General features: G+C 36.9%; 1 protein-coding gene across 5 annotated transcripts in view; it reads left to right on the plus strand.

Moving 5' to 3' along the window:
* The window catches only part of ANKS1B (ankyrin repeat and sterile alpha motif domain containing 1B), a 1,114,861-nt gene that overhangs the window by 146,159 nt on the left and 955,992 nt on the right, over nt 1-12,710 (plus strand). For all 5 annotated transcript variants that reach the window (XM_044228192.1, XM_044228193.1, XM_044228194.1 and 2 more), the window contains exon 4: nt 3,256-3,552. In XM_044228192.1, coding sequence (XP_044084127.1) covers nt 3,256-3,552 — 297 coding nt within the window. The remainder of the gene's footprint in view (nt 1-3,255; nt 3,553-12,710) is intronic.

Genomic DNA, 12,710 nt, shown 5'->3' on the forward strand with positions numbered 1-12,710 from the left:
TGCACTGATTGTGGTTTTTATAATTCCTAAATCCTTCCTCTCTATGTCAACTGATTTATTATTGCCTTTCTTTGGTATGTGTGTGTGTGTGTGTGTGTGTGTGTGTGTGTGTATGTATATATATTTGCATTTTATGCTTCTCTCTATATTCATCTCCTCCCCCTTTAACTTTTCTTCCTTTTTTTTTTTTTTTTAAAACATTAGGGCAAAAACAAGAGTAGCCCTATCTTATAATAAGTATATTCCCTTACCATTTACCAAAACTCAAACCTAACAAATGTTAGTTTCCATTAGTTTTGCTTTGAAGCAAGATCTTTTGGTAAATAGCTTTTGTCTGCCAGTTTTGTTATGCTCCCCATTGTCTAGAAATAGAATTGTCCTCATTTTTTGGAGAGCACCCATTTGGTAAAAAAAAAAGATAATTCAGAACTGCTCAAGAATGTTCTTTGTAGACATACTTGCAATTATTAATCAGTGCTTCTTCACAGTCTGTATTTCAAATGAGATTCTTTTAGATCACTTGTTAGTATAGACACATGTATACAATCATGTTTTTTTATAAAGGTACCACAGTTGTCGTTTTTCTGATGTGACAGTGTAAGTATGTGTTGATTGTGGATGAACTCCGAATATTTTCTCCTAAGTCTGGCATGATTGAAATAATTTTTCTTGAGATCTGAACAATCTAATTGGTGTTAATAGAGAAAGTTTCAATTTTGCACTTATAATTTCCTGTGCTAAGCCCTATGCAAATGTAGAAATGATTTTGAGGAATTGTTTTGTAATTGGTTCTTCTTTTTCTCAAAGAGATGCTGTATTTTGAAAGTTGAATTTCTTTCCAACCATAGGAAAATTTGATTTGGTCAGAAGGCATATTTCTATATCATATTTTTATAGTATAGGGTAATAGATTGATTTTCTTATCAGGCTTATAAAACATAGATAAGAAAAATCAAGGAATGTAGACCTGTGTAGATGTATGTAGTCAGTCTCTATGAGGAAGTAGACTATAGCAACACATTCAAACTAAAAACAAGAATGACTCCTTCCAAGATGATGGAAAAACAGTGCCTTCAGCTGGATTCCCCATCTATCAGATCTTAATTTCTTGTCGATTGTCTTCAGTGGGTAGGTACTTGTTATGGGTTTTCCTTTAATACTCTGATTTGGAAGGTAAAGTGATAAGAAGCATTTCATAGTGCTCATTTAAAAAAATTTTTTTTTGCCACTCCTCTCTTTAAGTTTTTAAATCCTCCCTCTGCTCTTAACTCTCCACTCTCAACTTATCTGCATCCTTAAGCCAGAGCAAGTCTTAATTGCTTTTGGGGACATTAATATTTGCTTGGGTTTGAACCCTCCTTGGCCTTTTATGTGGTCAGAGCAGCTATCTAAGTAGCTATTTCTATTACAACTCGGTGTTCTTTTGGGCAAAATCTAAAAATTCTGTTTTCAGAACACCAATTTCCTTTTTTTCTCTGGCAATGTAGCAATACTTGGCAGGCATTGTGGTGTAGGGGAAATGACAATATATATCGTTTTTAGACATTCACCAAATGACAGTAGTGATAGTAGTAATAGTTGTTATCATGGAAGTTGTATTAAGAGCAGTGACTTTAGTGGGGTGCCTGGGTGACTCAGTTGGTTAAGCATCTGCCTTCAGCTTAGATCATGATACCGGACTTCCAGACTTCCAGGATAGAGCCCTGCGTTGGGCTCCCTGCTCAGGTGAGAGTCTGCTTCTCCCTTTCCCCCTGCCCGTCCCCCTGCTCCTTTTCTCTCCCTAGCAGACTCTCTCTCTCAAATAAAGAAATAACATGTTAAAAAAAAAGTGCAGTGACTTTGGGTTTAGGCTACCTACGTTCAGATCCTGGCCCCTAGACTAAACGGCTGTATATTTGAAGGCTAGTTATTTAACTACTCAGTGCCTCAGTTCCTTACCTGTAAAGGAGCAATAATGATAACAATAGTATCTATCTCAGAGTAAAGATTAGAGCACACAAAAATGGACTGTACCTGTGCCTGGTACGTAGTGTTAGCTCTGATGATGGCAACCTCTTTCTCTTCAGAACCCTTATTCAGGATCATTGCATTTTTGTTGCTAAAATTTCTTGTTTACATTTCTCCTGACTGATACTTCTACTTTCTGACATAGTTATATGCAGTCTACCTATACAGCCTGCCCAAATAGACTGAAGGGTCCATCTGCCTTGTGACAGGATTTAGTTTTCTCTGTTTTAACATTAAAAAAATTTTTAACTCTAGTGTAGTTAACATACAGTGTTATATTTGTTTCAGGTGTACAATATAGTAATTCAGCAACTCCATATATTACTCAGGGTTAATCAAGATAAGTGTACTCTTATTCCCCATCACCTACTTCACCCAGCCCCCCACCCACTCCCCTCTGGGAACTGTCTGTGTTCTCTATAGTTGAGAGTCTGTTTCTTGGTTTGTCTTTTTCTTTGTTCATTTGTTTTGTTTCTTAAATTCCACATATGAGTGAAATCATGTGGTGTTTGTCTTTATCTTATTTCACTTAGCATTATACTCTCTAGATCCATCCAAGTACAGTTTTTATCTTGCTAAATTTTAAGAAAATCTTGATTTTCAACTGAAAACCTTTATTAAGTGCATATGTAACACTGTGATACTCCTTGTAACTTGTCTGGCAGTGGGTTTAAGTTTGCCTCTTAATCCATAATTATATTTCAAAAAGATGTGATTTAATCTTAGGGCCAATATGTCTTCATTCTCTTTGCGGAAGAAGCAATAATTGGTGCTTAGATGGAAAATAAAATGAAACTTAATTTGGAAAATCTTTCTGTGAATCTTTCATTATCAAGAATTTACCATCTCAGCTGTCTTTTGGGAAGCCAGTCTGTTCAAAGAGGGTTATAATTGTTATTAATCTCTCTCATTAACAAATGTCATCAAGGCATGATGCACAGTTCAGATAACACTGACCATCTGGGCCCAGCAGGGCCACTGACTAAGATGCCTAAATCATTTATCACTTCCGGAAATTGGAATATATGATGCAGGAGAAAATTTGATTTTTCCTATTGAAATGATTAAAAAATGTGATATTTTGGTATAATAAATGATAGATACTTTAACAAATATTCTACTAGACATACTTATTAAAATAAATAAATCTTAACCTTACATTTTCAAAGTATCTCTGGTTTTAAATTACTGCTTAGATTTTGATAATTAAATTTCTGAAAACTTGAATCTTACGTTTTGTCTTAATAGAACAATGAAAATGAAACTGCCCTGCACTGTGCAGCTCAATACGGACACTCAGAAGTAGTTGCTGTTCTCCTCGAAGAGCTCACCGATCCTACCATCAGGAACAGTAAGCTAGAAACACCTCTGGATCTGGCAGCTCTCTATGGACGACTTAGGGTGGTCAAAATGATCATCAGTGCACACCCTAACTTAATGAGCTGCAACACTAGAAAGCACACGCCACTCCACCTTGCTGCTCGCAATGGTCACAAAGCAGTCGTCCAGGTGCTACTGGAAGCAGGGATGGATGTGAGCTGTCAAGTGAGTCTTCTTTTAGCAATGTTTTAAAAGTGGTGATTCTCTTGCTTTGCTTTGAGATACAGATGATATAACTTATATGTAGAAATCTTTCCATGTTTTAATTAAGTTGTCTGCAAATATTTTTATAACTGTTAAATTCAAGACCCTGTGCCATATACTGTTGGGAAATATGAAGAGATACAGGCATAATTTCTAACCTCATTCTAATTTTAGGGCTTTATGTATGAAAAATTATCACCAGGAGGTTGTTGTGTGTGATCTCATTAGTAATTGTTCACTCAGTGTTGGATTCACTGCCTGACATACACTAGGAATCCAGTCAAAGTTGAATGAATGAAAAAATTAATCAAAATTCAGTTTAATACTTCGGAGTATGTACTTTGTGTTTAACAGGTTGACACATTTAGAATCCATTTTTAATAGTCCTCCTGTGGGATTGAGAGCTACTAAATTCCAGTTAAGAGATATGGAATCAGATTCAAAGAGTTAAGAAAGTTGCCTAAGGATGTATAGTTGATAAATCTAGAATATGCATTTATACTTATTGATTAAAGTCTGAGCCTCTTTACACAATAGTGTACTGTCTATACATGAGTAATGAAGGAAAAATCACTGCCTAAGGGCAATCAGGAGGAATTTTATTGGAGAGGTGTGATTTGAGTTGAACTTTGAAGCATGGATAACATTTGCAAAGGTTTCTCCACAAGGAAAGGGCAACCTACTTCTTTATTTTTAAGGGCAACTTACTTTTATTATCTGTTTCAAGTTAACTCTAATGCCAAGGTTAACTTTTTTTTTTAACCACCTTTTTCTTTCATTACTGTTTTTTTTTGTCTCCCAAGTCAGTGGCAGCATTCTTATCTTCCAGAGACCCTTTTGGTTCCTGTCAGGTTGTGTCCTTCTCCCTTGTGTATTAAAAGCTATTGCTATCTAACAAAATGTCCTGAAACTTAATGGTTTAACACAGTATCTACTTATTTAGCTCATAATTCTGTGGTTGGTGATTTAGTCTGAGCCTCACTGGGTAGTTCTGTCTTGGCTGGGTTCTCTCTCTCTCATATGTCTGGGGTCAATTATAAGTCAGTTGAGTGCCTCTGTTGTAGATATTGACTGTATGTTCCTGGGATAATGCGTGAGGTTGTCATGTGTCTTTCATGATCCAGTAGGCCACCCTGGACTTGTTCACATGACAGTGGTATGGTTCTGTGTGCTTGCATGTGTGCACATAGGAGATGGAGGGAAGGAGGAAGGGAACAGGATTATACAAAGTCTCTTGAGGTCTAGGGTGGGAGCAAGCATCCTGTCTTTTCTGCAGTGTTTGATTAGCCAAGAGGTCACAAAGGCAGCCTAAATTCAGGGTTGGGAAAAAAGATTTTACCTCTTAATTAGAAGAAGGTATGAATTGTTGTGTTTGTTTGTTTGTTTTAAAGATTTTATTTTATTTGTTTAACAGAGAAAGAATCACAAGTAGGCAGAGAGGCAGGCAGAGAGAGAGGGGGAAGCAGGCTCTCTGCTGAGCAGAGAGCCTAATATGGGGCTTGATCCCAGGACGCTGAGATCATGACCTGAGCTGAAGGCAGAGGCCTAACCCACTGAGCCACCCAGGTGCCCTGAGGATGTGAATTGTTAAAGGGATGTAAATACCCAGAGGGAACATTCCAAGTGTTGTTAGTGCTCAAAATTGTGGGGTTGATTTTCCTAGGAATTATTTAGAGGTTGAATTTTGTTTCTCTTTTGTTTTCCACTGAAATTTTAAAAATCTTCAGCCTTCTCATCCTACATTTCAGGCTGGCACCCTAAAACAGACATTTCGTTGGAGCTTTGCCTATATTATTTAGTTATTTGGCATTTATAAAATCTTTTCTTAATTTTTTATTTATTCCACTTTGGCAGCCTTGAAAATAAATGAAAGAACTTTTTCTAGTCCTCATGTTAAAAAAAAAAACCAACTTTCCCCTCTAAAATAAGGTAGATGCATGTTTACTATTGTAACTGACTCACAATGTTATTGTCAAAGTGTGTTTAATGATATGCTAGATGTTTATTGTCTTGTCTGAATGTTGAATTTCTGCAATCTAGATTTACTGTTTTCATAACATTTCTGGAATATTTAAAAAAATATTTTATTTATTCATTTGAGAGAGAGAGTACACAAGCCATGGGAGAGGGACGAGCAGACTCCCCACGGAGCAGAGCACTTGATGCAGGCTTGATCTGAGGCCTCCAGGATCATAACCTGAACCAAACGCAGACTCTTAACCAGCTGAGCCACTCAGATGCCCCAGACACTTCTGGAATATTTCTAAACTTGATGGTACAGATTAGTTCATAACCAAGGACTTCACTATGACTGAGATCAATAACTCACTTCATGTCCATGGCCAAGATCTTTTCACATTTTGTGCTGATGACATGGCAAAAAGAGAAAGAGTCAAGCTTCAATTTTATATATGTAATGGTACATCTTTTTTATATAAAATACTGCTCACTACATTTCATGTTTTTGAAGAATTAAAGGTAAGTAAGATCTCTGCCCAAAATTTAGTGGAGGATATAGAAACTTGGAATAATTACTCCTGTATATGACATACTAAGATAAATAGTAGGGAAAAGTGCTATGGAGATATCAGTGAATAAAACATAGATTGTAAGAGGGAGGAATTGAAGAGACATACAGTGATATTTGAAGAAGAGCTTGAAGATTTTTAGGACTTTGAATTTAGGTATAACTTAGCTTGCAGAAGTGCATTATTTGGCTAAAGAAGTATTTTAAAATATTGAATTTGAATGCTTTTAGATGGGGTATAGAACTTCCAAGGTCCCAAACTCTCTCTTTCTGCCATCTTGTCATTGCAAGATTCATTCCTTTAGATTTTCTACTTTGCCCTAATAGCATTTGGGTTTGTTACTCATATATCAGATGAAAGGGACAAAATATGTTCAGACCATTCTAAACACTTAATGAGAAACATCAAGGCTGGTACCTGAGCAGGGTGGGCAATGTTTTGTTATTTATGCTCCCTCTATGATTTCATCCTAAAGGTTTCCAAGAGGTAGAAATGACAACATACTCTAAAATATATCTCAATGAATTGAATCTTCTAGTATTTAGTTAGCCTTAGTTGATGTTTTGCCTTTGTTATTATTGCTTTATTTATAGAAAACATTTTTTGTTTGTTTCATTGCCTTTTTTGGGTCAGTGTTTAATTTTATTATGCCATTCAAATGAACTGTCTCCCAAGTTTGCCTATCAGATGCACTACAAAGTTGTTGGGTTGGTTTGTTTGTTTTGAGATGGAGAGAGAGGGAGGGGAGAGACAGAGAGGGGAGGAGAGAGAGAATCTCAAGGAGGCTCCATGTGGAGCCTAATGCGGGGCTTTATCTCACTACTCTCAGGTCATGACCTGAGCCAAAATCAAGAGTCAGACTTTTAACCAACTGTCACCCTGGTGCTCCCCGCCCCCCCACAATTTTTTTTTAATATTATATTTAAAGTAGAAATTTGTTGATATTCTTACTGGGTGAGAGTGAAGAATACCAGGTACTAACCTTAAATTGTTTCAGTGGCTTTAATATTTATTTAATTGTTTTAGTTAACCAGTTGTAAATTAGCAGTATTAAAAATAATCCTATTTGGTAAATTACAGCGATACACATTTAGATTAATTACATTCAAATCATTATAAATAATTATTTATAATTTAGAGATGACTTTAGAAGATTGTCTCTTTTTTTGGTAATTGCAACTGTTTTAAAATGTGTAATTTATGTTTGTGTTTTCTGTATAAGTTTTGGTTTCTTCTTCATTTCTCTGAGCAATTTTGAATTATAACACATATTTTAACTAGTGAGAAAAGCAATCTAATTCCCAATTAGGTGATTTCATATTATATTATTATATAAACCCTTTAGTTTTAAAGGATTTCTTAATTAAGAGAATCCATTATATTAAGAAAATGGGTTTTGAGGGGAGGAGTCAAGATGGCGAAGTAGCAGGCTGAGACTGCATCAGGTAGCAAGAGATCAGCTAGATAGCGTATCAATCCATTGCGAACATCTACAAATCCAAAAGGATATGGAAGAGAATAAGAGTAACAATTCTAGAAACAGAAAATTGACCACTTTCTGAAAGGTAGGACCGGCGGAGAAGTGAATCCAAAGTAACGGGGAGATAGACCACGGTGGGAGGGGCCGGCTCCCGGCAAGCCGTGGAGCAACAGAGCACAAAGTCAGGACTTTTATAAGTCTGCTCCATGGAGGGACATTGCTCCAGAGGCTAAACTGGGGTGAAGCCCACGCGGAGTCAGTGTGGCCCCACGTCCCACAGGGTCACAGAAGGATCAGGGGTGTCTGAGTGTCGCAGAGCTCGCAGGTATTAATTAGAGTGGGGAATTCGGCTACAGAGACAGAGTCAAGAAGTGAGCTCTCAGCTTGGGATTAACTTGAACTGGTCGCAGGCTGGGTGAGCTTGGAGTACAGCCAGAGGCCAGGGACATGGGAGTGATTGAGCACTAGTCTCTTGGGTGCACTGAGGAGTGGGGCCCCCAGTGCTGGGCTCCTCCAGGCCGGAGACCAGGAGGCTGCCATTTTCATTCCCGTCCTCCAGAACTCTACAGAAAGCATTCAGGAAACAAAAGCTCCCAAAAGCAAACCCAAGCGAGTTACTCAGCCCGGCCCCTGGTAAGGGCGGTGCAATTCCGCCTGGGGCAAAGACACTTGAGAATCACTACAACAGGCCCCTCCCCTGGAAGATCAACAGGAAATCCAGCCACGACCAAGTTCACGTACCAAGGAGAACAGCGAAATTCCAGAGGAGGAGAAAGCAAAGCATGGAATTCATGGCTTTCTCCCCATGATTCCTTAGTCTTGCAGTTAATTTAATTTTTTTTCTTCTTCTAAATTTTTTTTAACTTTTACCCTTTCCTCTTTTAACGTTTTTTAACCAGTTTTTCTTAACAATACCTTTCATAAAAAAATAATAATCTTTTTTGAACCTTCATTATTATAGTCATATTATATCCTTCACTGTATCTAACTTTATTTTTTGTATACACATAGGGTTTTTTCTTCTAAAAAATTTTGGGTACAACTTCTTCTATAATAGATCAAAATATGCCCTAAATCTAGCTCCGGGCTTGTTCTAGTCTCCAGTCCGAGCAAAATCTCTCCACTTTCTTTTTCTTTATTCTCCTAACCAACTTACTTTATCAACTCCTTTTTTAGAAATAAAAAAAAATTTTTTTTCTTCATCTTTATAGGCATATTCCATCCCTTCATTGTGTTTACCCTTATATATGTTTTTCATTCTTTAAAATTTTGGGAGGTAGTTTCTTCTAAGAGACCAAAATACTTCCCAAATTAAGTGGCTGACCCTGTTCTAGTCACCAGTCTAATATATATATATTTTTTCTTTTTTATGTTTTCTTAAATTTGTTTTTTAATTTTTTTTCCTGAACTTCTTTTTATCCCCTTTCTCCCCCCCCCCATGATTTGGGGTCTCTTCTGATTTGGCTAAAACGCATTTTCCTGGGGTCTTTGCCACCCTTTTAGTATTTTATTTGCTCCTTCATATATACTTATCTGGACAAAATGACAAGGCGGAAAAATTCACCACAAAAAAAAAGAACAAGAGGCAATACCAAAGGCAAGGGACCTAATCAATACGGACATTGGTAATATGTCAGATCTAGAGTTCAGAATGATGATTCTCAGGGTTCTAGCCGGGCTAGAAAAAGGCATGGAAGATATTAGAGAAACCCTCTCTGGAGAGATAAAAGCCCTTTCTGGAGAAATGAAAGAATTAAAATCTAACCAAGTTGAAATAAAAAAAGCTATTAATGAGGTGCAATCAAAAGTGGAGGCTCTTACAGCTAAGATAAATGAAGCAGAAGAAAGAATTAGTGACATAGAAGACCAAATGACAGAGAATAAAGAAGTTGAGCAAAAGAGAGACAAACAAATACTGGACCACGAGGAGAGAATTCGAGAGATGAGTGACACCATAAGATGACACAACATTAGAATAATTAGGATTCCAGAAGAAGAAGAAAGAGAGAGGGGAGCAGAAAGTATGGAGAGAATTATTGTAGAGAATTTCCCTAATATGGCAAAGGGAACAAGCATCAGAACCCAGGAGGTGCAGAGAACCCCCCTCAAAATGAATAAGAATAGGTCCACACCCCATCACCTAATAGTAAAATTTACAAGTCTTAGGGACAAAGAGAAAATCCTGAAAGCAGCCCAGGAAAAGAAGTCTGTAACATAAAATGGTAAAAATATTAGATTGGCAGCAGATTTATCCACAGAGACCTGGCAGGCCAGAAAGAACTGACATGATATATTCAGAGTACTAAATGAGAAAAACATGCAGCGAAGAATACTATATCCAGCTAGGCTATCATTGAAAATAGAAGAAGAGAGAAAAAGCTTCCAGGACAAACAAGAACTGAAAGAATTTGCAAACACTAAACCAGCTTTACAGGAAATATTGAAAGGGGTCCTCTAAGCAAAGAGAGACCCTAAAAGTAGTAGATCGGAAAGGAACAGACAATTTACAGTAACAGTCACCTTACAGGCAATACAATGGCACTAAGCTCATATCTCTCAATAGTTACCCTGAATGTTAATGGGCTAAATGCTCCAGTCAAAAGACACAGGGTATCAGAATGCATTAAAAAAACAAAACCTCAATATGCTGCCTGCAAGAAACTCATTTTAGACCCAAAGACACCTCCAGATTTAAAGTGAGGGGGTTGAAAACAATTTACCATGCTAATGGACATCAGAAGAAAGCAGGAGTGGCAATCCTTCTATCAGATCAATTAGACTTTAAGCCAAAGACTATAACAAGAGATGAGGAAGGACACTATATCATTCTCAAAGGTCTGTACAACAAGAATATCTAACAATTTAAAATATCTATACCCCTAACATGGGAGCAGCCAACTCTATAAACCAATTCATAACAAAATCAAATAAATACATTGACAATAATCCAATAATAGTAGGGGACTTTAACACTCCCCCCTCTGAAATGGTCAGATCATTCAAGCAAAAGATCAACAAGGAAATAAAGGCCTTAAATGACACACTGGGCCAGATGGACATCACAGATATATTCAGAACATTTCATCCCAAAGCAACAGAATACACATTCTTCTCTAGTGCACATGGAACATTCTCCAGAATAGATCCCATCCTGGGTCACAAATCAGAACTCAACTGGTATTGAAAGATTGGGATCATTCCCTGCATATTTTCAGACCACAATGCTCTGAAGCTAGAACTCAATCACAAGAGGAAATTTGGAAAGAACCCAAATACATGGAGACTAAACAGCATCCTTCTAAAGAATGAATGGGTCAACCAAGAATTAAGGAAGAATTGGAAAAAATTCAAGGAAACAAATGATAATGAAAACACAACGGTTCAAAATCTGTGGGACACAGCAAAGGCGGTCCTGAGAGGAAAGTATACAGTGATCCAAGCCTTTCTCAAGAAACAAGAAAGGTCTCAAGTATACAACCTAACCCTACACCTAAAGGAGCTTGAGAAAGAACAATGAAGAAAGCCTAAACCCAGCAGGAGAAGAGAAATCACAAAGATTAGAGCAGAAATCAATGAAATAGAAACCAAAACAAACAAACAAACAAACAAACAAACAAAAAAACAATAGAACAATTCAATGAAACTAGGAGCTGGTTCTTTGAAAGAATTAATAAGATTGATAAACCCCTGACCAGACTTATCAAATAGCAAAGAGAAAGGACCCAAATAAATAAAATCATGAATGAAAGAGGAGAAATCACAACCAACAGTAAAGAAATACAAACAATTATAAGAACATATTGTGAACAACTCTACGGCAACAAATTTGACACTCTGGAAGAAGTGGATACATTCCTGGAGACATATAAACTACCACAACTGAATCAGGAAAAAATAGAAAACCTCAACAGACCTATAACCAGTAAGGAGATTGAAACAGTCATCAAAAATCTCCAAACAAACAAAAGCCTTGGGCCAGATGGCTTCCCAGGGCAATTCTACCAAACATTTAAAGAAGAATTAATACCTATTCTCCTGAAACTGTTCCAAAAAATAGAAATGGAAGGCAAACTTCCAAACTCATTTTATGAGGCCAGCATCACCTTGATCCCAAAACCAGACAAGGATCCCATCAAAAAAGAGAATTACAGACCAATATACTTGATGAACACAGATGCAAAAATTCTCACCAAAATACTAGCCAATAGGATCTAACAGTACATTAAAAAGATTATTCACCACGACCAAGTGGGATTTATTCCAGGGCTGCAGGGTTGGTTCAACTTCTGCAAATCAATCAATGTGATACAATACATTAATAAAAGAAAGAACAAGAACCATATGATATTCTCAATAGATGCTAAAAAAGCATTTGACAAAGTACAGCATCGCTTCCTGATCAAAACTCTTCAAAGTGTAGGGATAAAGGGCACATACCTCAATATCATCAAAGCCATCTATGAAAAACCCACCACAAATATCATTCTTAATGGAGAAAAACTGAAAGCTTTTCTGCTAAGGTCAGGAACACGGCAAGGATGTCCGTTATCACCAGTGCTATTCAACATAGTACTAGAAGTCCTAGCTTCAGCAATCAGAGAACAAAAAGAAATTAAAGGCATCCAAATCGGCAAAGAAGAAGTCAAACCATCACTTTTTGCAGATGATAGGATACTATATGTGGAAAACCCAAAAGGCTCCACTCCAAAACTGCTAGAACTTGTACAGGAATTCAGTAAAGTGTCAGGATATAAAATCAATGCACAGCAATCAGTTGCATTTCTTAACACCAACAACAAGACAGAAGAAAGAGAAATTAAGGAGTCAATCCCATTTACAGTTGCACCCAAAACCATAAGATACCTAGGAATAAACCTAACCAAAGAGGCAAAGAATCTATACTCAGAAAACTATAAAGTACTCATGACAGAAATTGAGGAAGACACAAAGAAATGGAAAAATGTTCCATGTTCCTGCATTGGAAGAATAAATATTGTGAAAATGTCTATGTGACCTAAAGCAATCTACACATTTAATGTGATCCCTATCAAAATCCTACCCATTTTTTTCAAAGAAATGGAATAATCCTAAAATTTATATGGAACCAGAAA

Source organism: Neovison vison, chromosome 12, assembly GCF_020171115.1.
Source record: "Neovison vison isolate M4711 chromosome 12, ASM_NN_V1, whole genome shotgun sequence".
Lineage (NCBI taxonomy): Eukaryota > Metazoa > Chordata > Mammalia > Carnivora > Mustelidae > Neogale > Neogale vison.